The 19641-nt window shown below is 36.8% G+C and overlaps 1 protein-coding gene across 1 annotated transcript in view; it reads right to left on the bottom strand.

Moving 5' to 3' along the window:
* Positions 1-537: 537 nt before the first annotated feature.
* The window catches only part of LOC141428646 (anoctamin-4-like), a 37036-nt gene continuing 17932 nt past the window's right edge, over positions 538-19641 (bottom strand). The window contains exons 6-10 of the mRNA XM_074088651.1: positions 16459-16577; positions 14828-14915; positions 13031-13148; positions 6805-6906; positions 538-624 (exon numbers count right to left, since the gene is read on the bottom strand). Coding sequence (XP_073944752.1) covers positions 538-624; positions 6805-6906; positions 13031-13148; positions 14828-14915; positions 16459-16577 — 514 coding nt within the window. The remainder of the gene's footprint in view (positions 625-6804; positions 6907-13030; positions 13149-14827; positions 14916-16458; positions 16578-19641) is intronic.

Below are 19641 nucleotides of genomic sequence, written 5' to 3'. Positions count from 1 at the left end.
AAATCACATTTGTTTTACTAAATACTAAATTTATATGTCAGTTTTTAACCAGCATGTCATGTCATATATAAAATCATAAATTGGAGCTTAATATAATTATTTATTTGCTTATCGCGATTCTAATGTCAATTGGTTACATTTAACATAAAACTCGATCAATGTATAAAAGCACTCTGTAGTTAACAGATCACTGTAACGAATCCTACCTTAAACTAGATTTAAACTCTTAACCTAAAGCTTAACTCCGATGCCTACAAACCGAATTTATTTATTATTACCTTATTATGGGTCCTCAACCTACGAATAATTAGACCTAGTTGAAGTTGATTTACCTTGATTAAGTCATAAAATTGGCCAAGTGATCGCTAGTGGTCTAGAATAAGGAATCTACGTTGTGTCCTAGAAAGTAACCCTTTAGTACGTTTAGTATAATGGGAAAAGAGCTCAATTAATATATAATCTAACTGGATAATAAAGAAAAGATAAATAAAGAGCAAATGAAGTACGTAGTTAGTTGTATAGTCATCTGTCAATAGTCTATGATATGTTCCTGTGGAAAAGGTATTTTATACCGCAGCTAAGTCCAGAGGCTGTTCCTGGATCAAACCCGTGATCACCATACTCCTGTAGTAACAAACCCAACTTCAACAGAATGTAGAGATAACTTATAGAGCTTTATTATATTGATTAATGAGTAGTTTCCGGATCACCTGGTACCGGCCAACCACTGACTTGCTCTGCCTTAGTCTTAATCAATATGACTTACATTGCAAGTTTATAGAAGAAAAATATTTGGTAGAGCCTTATAACTATTTAAATAGTTGATATTAATAGCCACTACAGGTTCATACGATCCAAGGTCCATTGCCAGGAACGAACACAGTCTTCAAAGGAGATTCTACTTTCAGCAAATAAAATATTATTCCATTGTGAGTTGTTGAATTATTTTGTCTCACTTTTATTTGAGGCTACTAGCGTTTGTAACATAGAACATTGAATGAAAAGTGAAACGCCGAAACCCTTCATTCGTCGGTCGTCAAGGTCAGTCATTTAGTTGTCAATATTTATGCAAGTACGTTGCCAAGAGTATGGCTAGGTTCTGAATGTAGTAGGCTAGCTTAAAAGCAGCCTTAGGCAAATTGGTAAGTAGCTGTATAGTTTATGGAAAGAAAACACAATTAACACACACAAGTAAAGTCAAATTAAGTAAAATAGAGCAAATACCACCTCCACCTTACCAAGTGGAAGTAAACACAATTGACACACAGATAAATATCAAATCAGGTAGATAGAGCAAATTCAACCTCCACCTTACCAAGTGGAAGTAAACACAATTGACACACACAGATAAATATCAAATCAAATAGATACAGCAAATTCAACCTCCACCTTACCAAGTGGAAGTAAACACAATTGACACACACAGATAAATATTGTTACGGCGGTGGGTTAGGTGGTAAACTTTGATCATGCTTTTCGACCCCTTGGAGGCGTTTTCAGTAGGCTGGAATACGGTTTCAGGCCGTTTCAGAGGATGCTGTATCACATATGAATTTATCAAAATTTCACCCAAGTTGCCGTCGTTTTCAGGCGCCTGAAACATGTTTTCAGTCCGTTTCAGGCCACCCTCTATCCGATGACACCATAACCTGAAACCCCGTTTTCAGGCGTTTTCAGGACCCCTTATGGGCCTTTGAAGTACTTTTCTTTATATAGCGAAATTTCCAATAGGAGTGAAAGAGATAGCACGATTAGAAAGAGACAGCTATACTGAGAACATTCGAGAAGGTGTGTGACAAGGATAGCCTATATGTGTGAGAGAAACAGACTGATGATCCTGTTTCCGGAATATTCTAGTAACTGTGTGAGAGAGATAGCACATGAAAGAGACAGATACTCTACTCGTTTCCGGAACATTCGAGATGTAGGTATGAGTATGACGTCCTAGCTGGACTGTTCTCGAACTTTGTGGACCGATTCACCGGGGGTATATAAGCCGGGTGAGGTTGCGGCGGAGGACAGTTTCGAATGCGATACCGAGCGATAAACATCGAAGAGAATCAAAGCGACTTGTAAGTGAGTTTTCGAGTGCGAAATTACTGTGAACTGTTTTTAAGTGTTTTGTAAAGTTAAGTAACAGTGTGAAAATAATCCTACTCTTATTCATCGGTGTTAAAAGTGCTTTTCAATCACGAACCCACCCCACGAACGTAACAATATCAAATCAAATAGATACAGCAAATTCAACCTCCACCATACCAAGTGGGAGTAAACACAAGATGTCAAGCTTACCATATCCTAGTCCTACTTCTAAACTAGCCAACTAAACTACACGAAACAGCAAAACTAGAAGCCCTGGCTCCACATTTAGATTACTCGCGGAGTCTCTCTCAAGGTGCAGTGAGAGAGCCTATTCTAAACTACCCCTAAGTCGAGTGGGAGACTCTGTTACCTACGCCTATCACCCGTGTGCTCACCAGTATCTGTCGTGTTAGGATTGGGATAGACAAATACCGATGCCGAAGAATAAATGTGTGAATAGATAAATAAATAGATATGGAGGACAAGATCTTGGTTAATTTAGGACACCGGTATGGCATCTCAAACCCTCCAAAACCCAGGGAGAAAATTAGGCCTGTCTCTTCCGGTATAATACAAGACCCCACCCTTACTCCATAGGCGTACACTGACACTGAAGAACGTTCCCAGGGAAAGTCAGCCTGTCCGTTACCACCGCTAGGTGACCTGGCTCCCATTCCCTAGGAATCGGCTTTTACTGAGCCGAAACTCGATAAGTCCTCTACTATTCCAGAAATATTTAAAATCACAACTGATTATGATCCCCAAACCCCATAATGAATTAATACGCAATTCCTAGCAATGAATACCCTAATATCAAAAGCCTTCGGTACCAAGATACACAAAGCAGGGAAACTACACACCAATTCACTATATAAATAACACAAAACAATTTAAATTTAAACCTTATATTCTATAATAACTTTATAATTTATCTCTTGAAAGTGAGTCCCCACATATGTATGGTCTGTTTTTTAATCCGAGATACTAAAATGAAGTTTCATGTGTTACCTGTTTTTTGCGTCTCATAAATAATGAACCCCTGTTTCGCTGAAACGTTGAAGACGTTAAAGTACTACGCGTTTCTTTTGCCAGCGACTTCCTACACGATATAGGATTGTATCTCGAGAAATTGTAAAGTCCCCGCGGGACATGAATTACTGTTATGATCTATTTTAATATTCTTAATTGTCGATGAGACATATTGTAGCTTTCTATTATTGAAAGAATTTTGAAAATCTGCCCCGAAATTGAATTCACTTATTTTTATTCTGCGGAAATTTTGCATTTAAAAAAAAAGAAGTCTGTCCATCAGGGATATTGTAGCTTTCTATATTGGTAATAGAATTATTTAAATCAGCTCAGTAGTTTCAGAGATTACCCCCAACAAACAAAAAAACAAACAAAATTGAGATATTTTCCTATTCCATGGGATTTTCTAAAAATCTTTCCCTAGTGCATTCAACTTCAGGGTTGATTTATTTATAATTCTATACCTAACTCTGAACAGTACCATGACTGTTTTTTTTTTTTTTTATTCCACTGGATGGCAAACGAGCAAGTGGGTCTCCTGATGGTAAAAGATCACCACCACCCATAAACATACTACTTTAGGTCCATCTATGCCAATTTCAAGTCTCTAGCACCAGTAGTTTTGGCTATGCATTGTCTGCAATCCCCCTGGTATAGCAGATGTTTATGGGTGGTGGTGATCTTTTACCATCAGGAGACCCACTTGCTCGTTTGCCATCCAGTGGAATAAAAAAAAAAAAAAAACCAGTCATGGTACTGTTCAGAGTTAGGTATAGAATTATAAATAAATCAACCCTGAAGTTGAATTCACTTTTTGCTATCCCGCGGGAATTTTACGTTTTCCCGGAGAAAAGTAGCGTATGCCAATCAGGGATAATGTAGCTCCCAATTGGTAAAATATCTTTTAAATCAACCCCAATTTGAATTTACTTATTTCGATCCTGCGGGAATTTTGCATTCTTCTGTAGAAAAGCAGCCTATGTCAATCAGAGATACTGCAGATTGCTAATAGTGAATTTTTTTTTAAAATCAGCTCCGAATTTGGATTGTCTTACTTACTTCTACCTATCCTGCGGGAATTTTGCACTTTCCCAAAGAAGAGTAATCTATACCAATCAGCAATAGTGCAGCTTTGTATTAGTGGAAGAATTTTTAAAATCAGCTCTGAAGTTGAACTCAGTTTTTTCTATCCCATGGGAATTTTAGATTTTCCGAAAAAAAAGTGGCCTATGTCAATCGAGGATAGTCAATTATATCATATGAAAGAATTTTTAAAAGCAGTGCCAAAGTTGAATTTACTTATTTCTATCCCGCGGGAAATTTGCATTTTCCCGAAGAAGAGTAGTCTATACTAATGAGGAATAGTGTAGCTTTCTATTGGTGAAAGAATTTTTAAAATCATCCCCGAAGTTGCATTCAGTTTTTTCTATTCCATGGGAATTTTGTAATTTCCCGAAGAAAAAGTAGCCTTTGTCATTTGGAGATAGTCATGTCACATAATGCTGTATAGCATATACAGCTATATGCTGTATGCTGTATAGTAGCTTCCATTATTTTAACTCTTAAATTCACCCTTTGTCGGACCCTAACGTATTGCTCCTCTCCTCTCATCCACTCAAAGGTTGACTGGTAGAGATCCCTTAAAGGGATAAGTCCGCCTTTGTACAAGTATCTTAAAGTTTGTCAGTTGTATTTTGTTAATTTTCTTTTGTACAATAAAGAGTTTACATACATACATACATAATATGTAAGATTTTTTTTAATCCGCCCCGAAATTGAATCAATTTATTTCTATCCCGCGGGAATTTTGCATTATCCAGGATAAAAAGTAACATATGTCAATCAAGGATAGTGTAGCTTACTAACGGTGAAAAAATTTTTAAAATCGGCTCAATAGTTTCAGAGATTCGACTACAAATAAAGAAACGAAAAAAGTTTAGATATTTCCCTATCCCGTGGGAATTTCGAAAAATCCATTCTTAGTGCGCGTCTACATCTATTAAGGAATATACATTCCAAATTTCAAGTAAATAGCTCCAGCGGTTTGGGCTGTGCGTTGATCTATAAGTCAGTCAGTCAGTCAGTCAGTCAGTTTCTTCTTTTATATATATAGATATAGATGTTACTGTTCGTGATTAAGTAAATCACAGATAACAGTATAGGAGTAGAAATTGTACATTACTGCAGAGTCCGCGACATAAGCCACCCAGAGTTAACGAGGCCATCTAGAGATACGAGGCCGACAATTCCTGTTCGGGCGTAAATCGAAGGAAATAATACCATGTCACTTGACGATAAACTCATATATATCGGAAACAATAACACTATTTGAATAACAAAAAACACTCGTTTTAGATATAAACCGTAAAATTATTTGTTTTATTTTTCTATTCCCGCCAAAATACTCTTTTCGAGCTATTTACAGCAAAAAGTAATCTCTTTGCTATATGAAATTCCATTACTGCCTCTAATGTGAAATTAGAACGAATCTTCATACGTCCTATACAATGACGTACTTGGCGTTCTATGATCACGAAGATAAAGACGACATTTCCTTGGATGTTTGAGAAATACATTACTGCAGAGTCCGTGAAATAGGGGATTGACAATCCCTGTTCGCGGACGAGGCTTGTATAGTGCTTTTCTCAAATAAATCAAAGGAAATAGTACCATGACATGGTATTATTTCTTGTCACTTGATAATGAACTCATATCGGAAACAATAACACTTATTTAAATAAAACAAACCACTCGTTTTAGGTTATAAACCGTAAAAGTATTTGTTTTTTTTTTCCAGCTGTTTTTTGTAAGCTATATAAAATAAAATGAGGATAAGAGTACTTTATTAATTGGTTATTTCAATAAATTATTAACAATAAAATGTCAATGTTTGTGCGTGCTTGCTTGTGTTGTGCTTGCAATTATAAATTGAATACCTGATTTATTTTACTAAAATAATCTAATCAAATAAGAGATTAAAAGTAAATACACATTCACGAACTAGGTAATTCTTTTTAATTGGCAGTATGCCATAGATAGTCAATAAAAGAAATTAAACCCACCGAAACAAAAGACAATCTCTTTGCTGGCCTTGGCCGGCAATGTTGTATGAAATTCCATTACTATCCTCTAATTTAAATACTTACTTACTTTAATGTTTTTATTTACTTTACTTTTATAATTTTAATTTTTTTTTACTTGTAAGTAGTTTTGTCACGAGTAAATTATTTCTTTGTTTCTTTAATTTGAAATTAGGACGAACCTTCAATAAGTGCTATACAATGACGTACTTGGCGTTCTATGATCACGAAGATAAGGACGATATTTCCTTGGATGTTTGAGAAAAAGTTATTTATTTATTCATAAGGAACAGTTAAAAATTACAAACAGATACTATTGTAATTGACACATTTATACTACACAATTATTATTACAATTATATTATGATGTTTTTATAAAATAAAAATGTGTCTAAAAATTTTGTCGCAATGACGCGTAGCGTAAGCTTAAAATGTTTGATTCTTTTTATTTTAACTAGAACTAACAATACTTTATGTCATATAAAAATAAAATTACAGTTATGGAATTATGTCCAGGTTTAGCTCCTTTTATGCGCCTATAAACCAGCTTGGTCGGCTTACAGTTTGTGTTTCCCTGAAAACAAGTAACTTCTCGAATCTCATGCAAACTTACCAGAAAACCCTCAGAAGCAATTACATAGGATTTATGTCTCTGGTAATCTTGGGTTTCATCTCGAAATCGGAAATTACTCTTCGTCACAGTCAGAATCAACGACTGTAAAAAAATGTTTTTTTTTAACGTAAATCTTTTGAAAAGTGCCCACTGCGCTGAGTTAGGTACAGTCAAGGGCAAAAATATATAAACACTTTAGTACCTTGTCTATTTTCGTCATATTTGAACTGCCATATATGAACTATCACAGTGGTTAAAGTGACAAGGTACTAAAGTGTATACATATTTTTGCCCTTGATTGTAGGTACGTAGTACCTATTATGACCTGCAACGCAGCGTTCACTCCATGATAAGATAAAGGATCTCATTTTAAGGCCTGGCGTTATTGAATAATTCCAGTGTCCAATTGCAGTCCTCATCAATTGGCATGAATCACTTTTTTTACAACGTGGTCTAATTCCAAAACCATTTCGAGGAATATGTTTATTAAATCATTTTATAACATTCTAGCTAAAAATACTTAATGATCGTGTGTATATCTATATGCAAAATAACGTTTGACCTTTGTTTGACTTTCATCCCAAATAAACGTTTTAATATTGAATTGAAACGTTGAAAATATTGAATTTGTATAATCAACAGTATTTTTAGGAATAACGCTCGATTCTAAACTACGGTGTGGACAGTGTGGATGTCACAGCAATTGCGGGTAGATTGGGCTCTGCTGCTTTTGCAGTTTGGAAAATACTGCAGCTAACCGATGTGACGACGGCACGGTTGGTGTATTTTTACCCGACTGCGAAGAAGGAGGGTTATGTGTTTTGCTTACTTTAATAGCATCATTTCGTACGGCCCTATTTTATAGGGATCTGCTGCAGACATTGAGTCAATTTTTATCTTACAAAAAGAGAGCAATTAGAGCAATTAATAATTTGAAGACGCGGGAATCTTTAAGATCTTTTTTTATAAGGAAACTGGTATCCTAACTCTGCCGTTTATGTTTTTGAAATAACCATGTATATTAGGAAGAGCATATGTGATTTTCCCACTAACGTCGATAAGCCAAAGGCTACTAGAAGCACAGGGAAGCTTAAAGTTCTATCTTACAGACTGGCTAAAACCAAAAAGTCGTTTCTGGGAAATTGCATACGTTTTTTATAATAAAATTCCAAAAAATATTACCAATGAAACGGATACAAAATTCAAATCTAATCTAATATCTAGGGCGTATTATAAAGTTAATTTTAACATGGACAGGGATATTTGGAAATAATTCCGATCCGCAGTGGCGATACCTGCGAACCTACTGTGTTAAAAATAAAGTTGAGGTAAATACTTGTGATGTATAGAGATCATTTAAAAATATTGTAAATCTGTTTATATATACCTCGTTGAATTTCTTGCCGGATTCTTCTCAACAGAGGTTTTTAGGGTGGTAGATTTTTAGGGTTTCCTGAGCCAAAATGACAAAAACGGAACCCTTATAGTTTCGCCATGTCCGTCTGTCTGTCCGTCCGCGGCTTTGCTCAGGGACTATCAATGTTAGAAAGCTGTAATTTTGCACGGATTTATATGTAAACTATGCCGACAAAATAGAACAGTCAACTACAAAGAGATGTATCCAAGTTAATCTTACAAAATGATGTATCCCTGCGGATGCCATAATTAAGTAGCCACCGAACCTGACAGAAACATGTATGCCTCTAATATATTGCAATATTTATTACATTAATTTGGAACATTGAATGAATATTAGATTAAGGTTGTCAGTAGGTATACATTTAAAAAAAAATGTAGGGGGATACATAAATATTAAAAATAGAAGTCCCATAGACGTAAAGTGGGGGTGTTTTTTTTTTCTTATCCAACCCAATATCAAACTTTCAAGGAAAACTAAACCGGATCAGTTTGTATTAAATATAATGACCCGGATAACTCACGTCTTAAATCGAGTTTAGCTCGACATGTATCGGGCTAATCCGTAGCCCTTCGTCTTCGGAGCAACGCGACTCAGCGGCTGCTGCAACACGCGCACAGAGCGATGTTGTTAGTGTTGTGTGCTACCCTACATTTGACAGTTTTAATGATGATGAAAACGCGGGTAGTTGTGTGCCGGTGTCAGTTTCGTCGGGTAGTCGCGCGAGCAGAGCGGCGGCGCGCAGTGCGCGTGTTGCAGCAGCCGCTGAGTCGCGTTGCTCCGAAGACGAAGGGCTACGGATTAGCCCGAAACATGTCGAGCTAAACTCGATTTAAGACGTGAGTTATCCGGGTCATTATATTTAATATGAGTGAGTCTCACGGTAGTTTCATGTTCAAAATTGCAAATCTTTACTGATCAGTTTGCTTGAGAATTATTAGTAGTTTATTAGTAAATATCAGCCTAAGGTATAAAATATACCTAAACTTGGAAGATTCCGTATAAAATACGAAATCCTTAAAAAAATACAAATACAAAACAAATACAAAATACTTTATTTAAATAAACATAGCCAATACAAGAGAAATATCCATCAGACTCCAAACTAGGCTGAGCCTGTATCTTGGACGTCTGCGGGTGCGAGTAACTTATTAGAAAAACAGTAACAACATAAATACGCTAGCAATTATGTATGTTTACCACAAATTAAGTTATTAACTAACTATAAACAATACAGAAGATGCATGCAAAAAAGTAAACAAGTTTATGTGCGAATGTGTATGCGAGCGCGCACGCGCGCGCGAATATAAGTATGTAAGTGAGTGTGTGTGGGTGTAGGAGTGTATGTGTGTGTCTAGTCCCGAATAATTATTTATTATTACTTAAATATTACTTAATTTGTTCATAATGGCTACGGAACCCTATTTTGGGCGTGTCTGACACGCTCTTGGCCGGTTTTTTTGACATTCATAAGTGCTTGTTATAGCCCAAATTGAATAAAGATATTTTGACTTTGACTTTGACTTTTGTAACTAAACCGCCTATTATATTTTTCACCTATGATGAGTTCTGTGACACTTGAAAATTTTCCGAATTACGCATACTATGTTCGCAAAATATTTTTTAAAATAACTTTTAAGTACTTAATTTGAAGCAATATAATCGAAAAAATGTAAAACTGTATTTTTAAAAAATATATAGTAATATCAGTGTCCATTAAATAGACTACATCGAATACGGGACAGGGAAGGGAACACTAAGATATTTTAAATTTTTAAACAGAACTTGCAAGATTTTGTAAACGCGGTCATCGTGTGGCCAAGTACATGTCAGTATCACTATCCAGTATGAGTGCGTCTGCCTTGTATACACATACGAGTTGTTTTCGTTGCGTTTTCTTTGCATTGTATTTTGTTATGGTTCATTTCTGTTATTATTGTTGTTGACTTTTGTAACTGTTTCTCCTTTAGTTTGTTGTAATTTTTTTGGTAAAAAACCTTTTATAATCCAATAGTTAGAATGTGTAGGGAGTACAACGACTTAGCCGGTGCTCATGAAGACCTAGACATATTTGGTTCAAGACTTAATGTTTTTGTCAGTAAATTAAAGATTGTCCTCAGTTCAGTTGTGTGAGGATACGAAGTATAATATAATAAACTTTGAACATGAAACTACCGTGAGACTCACTCGTATTAAATGATATTATAAAGGATAACTCACGTCTTAAACCGAGTTTAGCTCGACATGTGCTCCTGAGAGGAAGGGCTACGAAATACCCCGAAACATGTCGAGCTAAACTCGGTTTAAGACGTGAGTTATCCGTTATAATATCATCACACAAAGTATCAATTTAAACGAGTACTGCCTTTTCATTTCGCAAAAACTCTAAAATTGTTAATATTTCAGGATTTATTTCAGGGCCATCGTGTAGAACCCTTTAGGTTAGGTTAGGTTAGTTTTATAAAAATCCTGAAATATTTACAGTTTCAGAAATATTAAACAGTTGGGAAATGAAAAGTTGCGAAATGAAACAGGTTGCCAAACGTTATTCGCCGAAACATTAGTAAACCCAATTTAAATAATTTAGTGTAAACAGTGTGGTTACCCTAACGTATTTCATGTGTCTCAAGTATTCACTTTACCAGTTGATTAGGTACTGCCTTTATCTTTAAATACTTTATCAAAGTAATAACCTACAATACTCCGACGTTACAAACCTAGTTAAACCTGACGCAGATTAAATAAAGCAAAACACAACATTAAAACAAAATAAAATTTATAACCTAACCAACAACAAGTTGGAAAACCCCCGACTTTCGTCACTTCAAAGTTCAATATCTCAAAAACGGCTGAACCGATTTTGATAAAACATGTATAAGAACCATCGCTAGAAAACCTGCTATCAAATAAAATAAACGCATTCAAATCGATCGACCCGTTTAAGAGTTACGGTGCCACAGACAGACAGACACACACAGACAGACATAGCGGTTTTTTGCGTCGGGGTTAAAAACATATTTTTATTTACAAATTTACAATCTATCGTTTACTTCACAGTACTCTTATATCATTTATTTACCTACAGGTATTTTAATAGCTGCTCAAAGTACCCGCCACCTTCTTGCAGACATAACTCTGCTCGCCGCATAAGGATATTTTAAGACGGTTAAGAGCAAAGTGATTTGCATTTACTTCATCGAAAGCATTAATAATTTTTTGACGCAAATCTTAAACAGTGTTGGATTCACGTTTGTAGACAATCCTCTTAACATCACCCCAAAGGTAAAAATCTAATGGGGTGAGGTCACAGGTCAGGGCTCCGAGCAGGCCAATTTATTGGGCCACCCCGGCCAATCCATCGTCCACGAAACTCCTGATCCAAGTAGTCTCTAACTAGGTGCTAAAAATGTGCAGGAGCACCGTCTTGTTGATAATGTAAATTTTCTAAATCTTGTTCTGGGACGCCTCCTAGTAGTTCTGGCACAACGTGCCTTAACAGGTCCAGGTACTTATTGCCATTTAATCTCCCCTCTATGATATGATTCCCAATCACCGGATTATTTACAATTCCGGTCCAAACATTGACGGAAAACCGTGTTTGATAAGCGTCTTTTCTAGTCAGGTGTGGATTCCGGGCACTCCAAAGTCAAAGTGAAAGTCAAAATATCTTTATTCAATTTAGGCTATAACAAGCTCTTATGAAAGTCAAAAAAATCTACCACCGGTTCGGAAAAACCTCTGTTGAGAAGAATCTCAACGAGGTATATTAAACAGATTTAGAATATTATTAAATGATATCTATACAGTCATCACAAGTATTTAACGCAACTTTATTTTTAACACAGTAGGTTCGCTATTTGAAGGGTGCGGATGCGGATCGGAATTATTTCCAAATATCCCTGTCCATGATTTAATCATTAACTTTATAATTACGCCTTTGATATTAATGTAGCGCGATCACTTTTAACACTTTATGACAAACAACACTTGAAATAAATGGAAAATGATCAAATTTAAGACTAAAAAAGGTACCTACCTACCTTATAAAATATAATATTCTTTGTTTGCAAAATATGGATACTAAATTTTATTTTTGAACGATTATTGATGAGTAACTGATTAAAAATGTTGTGAAATAATTTCAATGTAATGTTGGTTATACTGGACTTATTCAAAATAGAATCCTAAGGGGCTGTTGCACCATGCATTGATTAGCGTTATCCGACGGTTAAATGTGATGCCGTCTCCGTCTATTTGACCAAAACAAATAGAGACGGCATCACACCTAACCGCCAGTTAACACTAATCAATTCATGGTGAGACAGCCCCTAAATTTAAAAAGTTAACTGCCAAATCAAGGTCATTGAACTGTATTTTTATGAATTTCAAAGCAATTTAAAAGCATCCATAAGTGTACTTTAATGAGCCATAGAGTCATGAGTTTTTCCCGGACTTATTATGTATAATCATTGTATTAGTGTTCGTGGACCTTTAATTGGCAAATAAAAGTACAGGAGTAAAAAAAATTATGTATGCCACTGTACATAATTGGGCATTATGTATAAGTCACATAAATAGGTACAGGTATAGGTAGGTATAGGTACTTACTGTATGGGCCAAGTTGCCCGAAATAAATGAATTTATTATTATTATTATTATAAATAACTAGTAAAAGGTAGAGGATGTAATTCTGACTCTCACGGATGCCATTCTAACTCTCACGAAAAATTACTTAGGTACCTACAAATAGTAATTAGAAAATTTACATAAGTGCTCGTCTAAAGGTATTAGGTACTCGTATATACTAACGTTAATAATTAATGTAGCGAAAATGAGAATTATGAAAATATTTTTCCAAGAACCAAGGCCCAGATTACTCTGCAGCAGAGGGCGCCTGCACCCTTTCACTAGACGCCTGGCAGTTATCCTGAAAACACAAACTCTGAGCAGGATGATTGGTTAGTGAATACATCTCTTTTAAGGGCGTATACTCTGATCAAATAAAAAATATTTGATCTGAGGGCGTGTAGTACAACTTATTTGCAGCAAAAAATGTCATGTGGTACCCTAATTTATTGAATCAGGCGTTACTTTTGCGAAGGTCCATATCAATGAACGAAAATAATTTATAAAATATAATAGCTAAGTTTAACCCCCTTATTCATAAAACTTAACAAGCCTATGTTAACTAACAAATGCTTTGTCCCTTTCTAACAAATACATATGTTGAGGTGACAGATAAGGACAAACGAATTTTAGCGGCATTTTAACTAAAATAGGTTTGACTGGCGTTTATGAATAAGGGGGTATATTGTTCATGCAGTTCCTCCACCTCTACACTGTAAGAACACACAAATAACACAAACCCTTCTACAACTATTTTTTTTATTATTTACTTTACGTTTTTTTAATAGTTTTTTATTATTTTTATTTATTTATCTCAACAAAAAGAAATACATTAAATTTATGACAAATACTTCGCCAAACTGCAAAACAGTTTGTTGGCGAATACTACACTCCTTATTTTTAACATTATAATATTCAACAATAGGAACCTACTATTAATTAAATTACATCATGTAGCTTTATATTATATAACTTTTGTATGTTATTCTTGAGTTTTTATGTATTTTGGTATTTTGTGTGTATAATCTGAATTTTACAGTGCATTGGTTTTAAACTGTAATGCTGTATTTTTCTATTGATAAATAAATAAATAAATCACTACCACCACACTCCACTGACGCATTTCAAACTTAACCAGAGCTCATCTTCAGAGCAACACCACACAACACTACCAGATATTAGACTAACAAACCACAACAAACGTTTTAATTAGTCACAAGTATTTGTTTAGTATTGTAATTATATTTAGTATTGTAAAGTGAAAAGTAAAATGTTTAACGCGAGACTGACTTACCATAATGACTTCTTTTTTAGTCCCTTGTTGAATAATCTACTATTTTATTCGCGAGCACAACGGCAAATGAACGAGTGCGTCGTTGTTTTGAAGCTCACGGGTGTGGGTGGCGGTGCACGGGGTGGCTGGCTACATAACCCGCGCGGCATCCCGAGATGGAAATTATGATAGTTGGGCGTTATATCGCAAACCGCGACGGTCACTGGTGTCTGTCATTTCTTATCTCAAAAACTAATGTTTACATCGGTATACCCAGTGCTATCCAGCTATCCGCGAAGACGCGCGATTTTGTCATAATTAGACATTAATGACATTGTAATAAATACCGCGGCACGCGTCATCGTGAATGAAGACATTGATGACCTATATTTCCGTAGTAAGTGGCCTATAATTTTTAATTTCTACTCGTATCCTGATATATTAGCTGAGCGCCTGATTTATGACCGTATTTACACATTTCTGGAAAGGTTTGACGTAAAATCGACTGAGTTAGCAATATTCGATACACTGCAGCACATTCTGAATAGCATAAAATAATAAACTACAAGTAGTAGCTGCGATATTTATGGACATGACCAAGGCTTTTAATTATGCTGACCATGATCGCCTTTTGATTTGACTATAAACTGTTTTCGTAAGTTATTAACGTAAATTTTTATAGTAGGTGTTATAAGTATGTTTCTTACCTGATATCCAGTAAATTTACGCAAATGATAAAAAATAATGTCAACGGACATCCGCATATAAATCCAATTGATAAACCAAACTGTATGGCTGAAAAACAAAATAGACATTATTCTACAAACACGTTTGTCCTGATTTGTGTGCAAGAAACGGTAATTGAACAAATAAAAAACAATAAAAACAAACTTTTATTACTTGTAAATAAAAATAAAGTTAAAAATAATTGAAATCAGATAAGAAATAAACCGTTTAATGGGTACATTGTATTAAGTCTTTTCGTTTTTATCACAGTCCCAATCATTATAAACAAAAGCGTGTTACATCGTGACGGCAAGAGAAAAAAGAAGGTGTAATATGCTAAATGTTCTTTATTATTCCATTAAAATGTAACACACTTTTATTTATAATAATTGGGGACTGTAATAAAAACGCAAAGATTTAATAAAATGTACCTATAAAATGGTATATTTCTTATCTGGTTTAAATTATTGTTAACTTCTTAGTTCTTTTTATTTACAAGAAATGAAAGCTTGTTTTTAAAAATATTTTTCTTTTAATTTTATTTTTAACTTTTTAGTAGGTATTTTTGTTGCATACTACAGTGTAGTACGCGTAGCAGCGTTTTCCAGCTCTATCATAAGATGGGTCAATGAACTTTTTCTTGTTTGTTATTCTGTCCCGTTATCCAAGAGACAACAGTGACAGAATTTCTTAAAAAACTGCTTTGAATATGCGACTAATATGCCTAGGAGATAGTCTGTAAAATAATGATCTTGTAACTATGACAAAAATTTATACTTGATGAATAATTTTAACCACGGAAAACGTATAAAAACTCGTGGTTTTAAAGAGTTGTCCAGGGGAGTAACCATGGCAACGAGGTACAAGAAAAAGTGATCGACCCATCTAACACCAAAGTACTCGTCAAGACAAAGCCAACGAGCCCTAACTTGTGTCTTGTGTCACTCTATTACCGAATCCCTATAGTCACCTTCCAGCTCCATCATCAGACCCTGGTTATCATCTAGTACCAAAGTTCCTACTCATCAAGATGCATCAAACTAGTCCAAACTCGATGGGGTTGTGTCGTTTAATAACTGAGTTCCTATGGGCCCCTTTTTGCTCCATCATCAGACCCTGGTTACTATTTAGCACCAAAGTACTCATCCAGGCGAATCAAATGAACCCAAACTCGATGGGATTGTGTGGTTTCATTTCGCAGTTCTTTCTTATGGCCACCTTCCAGCTTCATCATCAGATCAGAAGGGCTACACGAAATCCGAAAATCGAAGTTCGTATCGTACTATCCCTCTGACTGGCGTATTAAAAATTTTTGTACGACGGGACGGTAAGATTCTAACTTCGATTTTCGAATTTCGTAGTTGCCCCTAAGCTTCATGTCATAATTAATAATGTTGCAATGTCATCCGATTTACACATGCATGTAAAATTGCAGCTTAATCAGAAACCGGCAAGTGGGTCAAATTTAACATGCAAGTTTTTGCTAAAAATTTAATTTCTTCGACCTGCGGAAGACCCTTAGCTTTGAGAAGATGAAGATGCCCTGCAGTAGAACGTAGGTAAATAGTTCGAAATGACAATCTTAAACACCTAGAAAACTCCAAATGCGTACCTAAACCTTTTAATTTGTCGTTCACAAAGACGTCCTTTACTGGCGTTAACGTATATTCACGCTCCCAGCACGGCACGTTAATGTTTACTGATCTTCCTTGATTGTAGTCAGTCCTCAAGCTGGAAAAAGGTTAATTATTTTAGTTCGCATGCAAATAAAGTCACATTTTGAATCAGTTAAAGTAGCATCGACATTCTGACACTCAAACTGGCAGCATTGTAAGCTTGTCAGTCAATGTAAACAGGAGGCAGTCAAATCTGAGGCCACCTTTAAAACTGAACCCAAATTTATCATTTAGGACACTATCATTGGTGATTTAGGTTTGAGTAAATAATCTCCGTTTCGCTGATGACATTCTTATTTTTTCCAAAACAGCCCAGGAATTAGTATTGATGCTGCAAGAACTCAGGACAGCAACCCTTAAGGTTGGATTATCGATGAATAGATCAAAAACCCAACTCATAACCAACAGCACGAAACAGGGTCTCGGTAGATGAGCAGGTAATACAATAATATATATTTATTTGGGCCAGATAGTCTCTTTCAGCAACAGACAAGACAAAGAAGTTGAAAGGCGAGTCGAAATGCTTGGAAGAGCTACTGGTCCATGAAAGAGCTTATGAAAGGAAACCTTCCGATATCGCTTAAGCGAAAACTCGTCGACATGACTGTGTATCCTGCCCGTCCTAACATATGGTGCACAAACATGGTCTCTGACCGAAAACCAGATATCCAAGCTTAAGGTGTACCTACCAGAGAGCGATGTAGCGCAGCATAATATGTGTAAAAGGGACATATAGAATCCGAAACAATACGCTGCGCTCAAAAACACGTATAGCCTACGTTGGAAAAGAGACTGCTAAGCTGAAATGGGACTGGGCTGGACACGTCTGTCGCATGCACCTACAGAGGTGGGCTCACTCAGTCACTTGGTGGGCACCGGAGGACAGTCATCAACGGCGAGGCAGACCGAGAAAGAGATGGCGGGACGATTTGGACGCGTATGCAAGCGATTGGCCTGACATCGCGCAAGACCGGGATGTGTGGAGAACAAGAGGAGAGGCCTTTGCCCAGCAGTAGGACACTATTGCATGCTATTAAATAAAAAATACGAATCTAGGGGATTTTGAGTTATTAGTACAGGATCTTTACTTCCCTCATTTAACTCCTTCATCCAGTACCAAGAGGATTCCTACTAGCTATGCGCAAATAAACATTCAAATATTACTTTAAAATTCGAAGTAATTATAAAATTTATTTATTTAATACATTGAAGAGAAAAGAATACATAACAATTAAAATAAAACTAACCTAAACTACCTACATACAAAAAGACAAATAAATATATTAATTACTGTACATACATAATAACAAAAGAAAACTATAACCTAGTCAAATAACTCGCCCCTCGCCATTCCCGCCCCAAAGGTGCCCATAACGCTTGCGGCATTTCCACGTTGGATAGCTATGGACAGCCTTTGCACCAGAAATGACTCGGAGCGAGGGTCCTCCCCTTTTTGCCTGAGTCGACGGCCCAAATCACCCACAAAACGCCTTGCATCCGCCCCCCAGCAGCCCGCCGTCTCCACCGCCACGGGAACGAATATATACCCGAACCCAATGGGGCATACTTCTCCCGCTTCACAGCCGCCTGAGATTCGGCCGCCGCTCCCGCCGCTCGTGTAGTGCGACCGAGATGGGAAGCGGCAAAGGTGCTGACACACGTAGCGTCCCACACCAAACAACGGCCCCCTCCACGGCACCAACGTCAGGCCATCAGGCCGCTTCCCGTCCGTGCGGCTAAGGCCCGGCGGCTCAAGCACGGATGGAACGCCTGCCGACCTGAGAGCTCTTTGGACGATATCGTTGAGAGCATGGTGACGCGGGTGCCTACCAGCACATCTACGGCAACTCAACGCATGATGACCGTCAGCACCCACCATGGTGCCGCAGATGCATAAATGAGGTTGACATACATCGCAGCCCAGGCGGAGAGCCACTGACACACGCAATGAGTCCCATCGAGCAAAGTGCCTAATTGAGGCGAAGGTAGCGCGTGCAGCCATGCCCCTGATTCCGACCGCGATACCGCCAAGAGTCTCGCGAGATCCGCACCCGCGGCGCCATTAATGAGACGATCGAGAGTCGCCCTACATCCCACATCATCCCACCCACGCTGGACCGCAGGGTCCTCAGGCACGGTCGCCCCCGGGTTGAGAGCCGACCACGCCACCACGGCGCCGGCTACATACGGAATATCTGCCCCGTCCCCATCCAGAGATAGAATATTAGAGACCAGGCCCGCCACCCCATGCGCCAAAAATTATATTGAATATACTGATTGATATGTCTGTACAGTTGTGTGCAAAATAATAGCAGTTTATGACCTGGGTACCTAGTTTGTAAGATAAAACAGGTTTTTTTTTTTTATACGACTGGATGGCAAACGAGCCAGTGGGTCTCCTGATGGTAAGAGATCACCACCGCCCATAAACATCTGCAACACCAGGGGTATTGCAGACGCACTCAAAAGACGGCCTTCTATTATTAAACCATTTACCTAAAGACTATGTGTTCTGGCCACTGAATCATTTTTTTATTTATTTCCAAATTTTATTTTCGTTTTTCTAAAAAATATGTTCCATATAAATAGCAGTGTCATTAAAATGACAATTACGTAATTTTCTCCGGCCACAAAGAGACAATATAGAATTACGATAGTACAATTATAGAATTTTTAGCTGTGTAAAAATGATTACTGCTAGAAAACTTAAGAACTTAAGAACTAACCTGAGAACTTGATTAAAAGGCTGATTCAAGCAGGAAAAACATACAAAGTTGTTCAAGAAACTTTTAAATATTTTGCTAAAATGATCAGTAACCATCATGGCATTGTATGCCATTTATTGTATACGTGAATCATTGAAAGGCCGGATAAGAAGGAGTCACAAGTTTATTAGCTGGCATTCACTGTACACATTTTCACAATATATCAATAATGTTTTGAACATGAGACTGAATAATTAAACACCCAAACACAAGACATAAAGAAATGAAAACGCAATGTGCGCGCAACGCTCTGAAGTGGGAGGATAAATTTGAAACAAGAGGTAGAAAAAACCGGCCAAGAGCGTGTCGTACACGCCCAAAATAGGGTTCCGTAGCCATAACGAAAAAAATAAG

Source organism: Choristoneura fumiferana, chromosome 6 (assembly GCF_025370935.1).
Source record: "Choristoneura fumiferana chromosome 6, NRCan_CFum_1, whole genome shotgun sequence".
Classification (NCBI taxonomy): Eukaryota; Metazoa; Arthropoda; class Insecta; order Lepidoptera; family Tortricidae; genus Choristoneura; species Choristoneura fumiferana.
The sequence above is the reverse complement of the archived record's forward strand: the minus strand, read 5'-3'. Positions and strand labels throughout refer to the sequence as shown.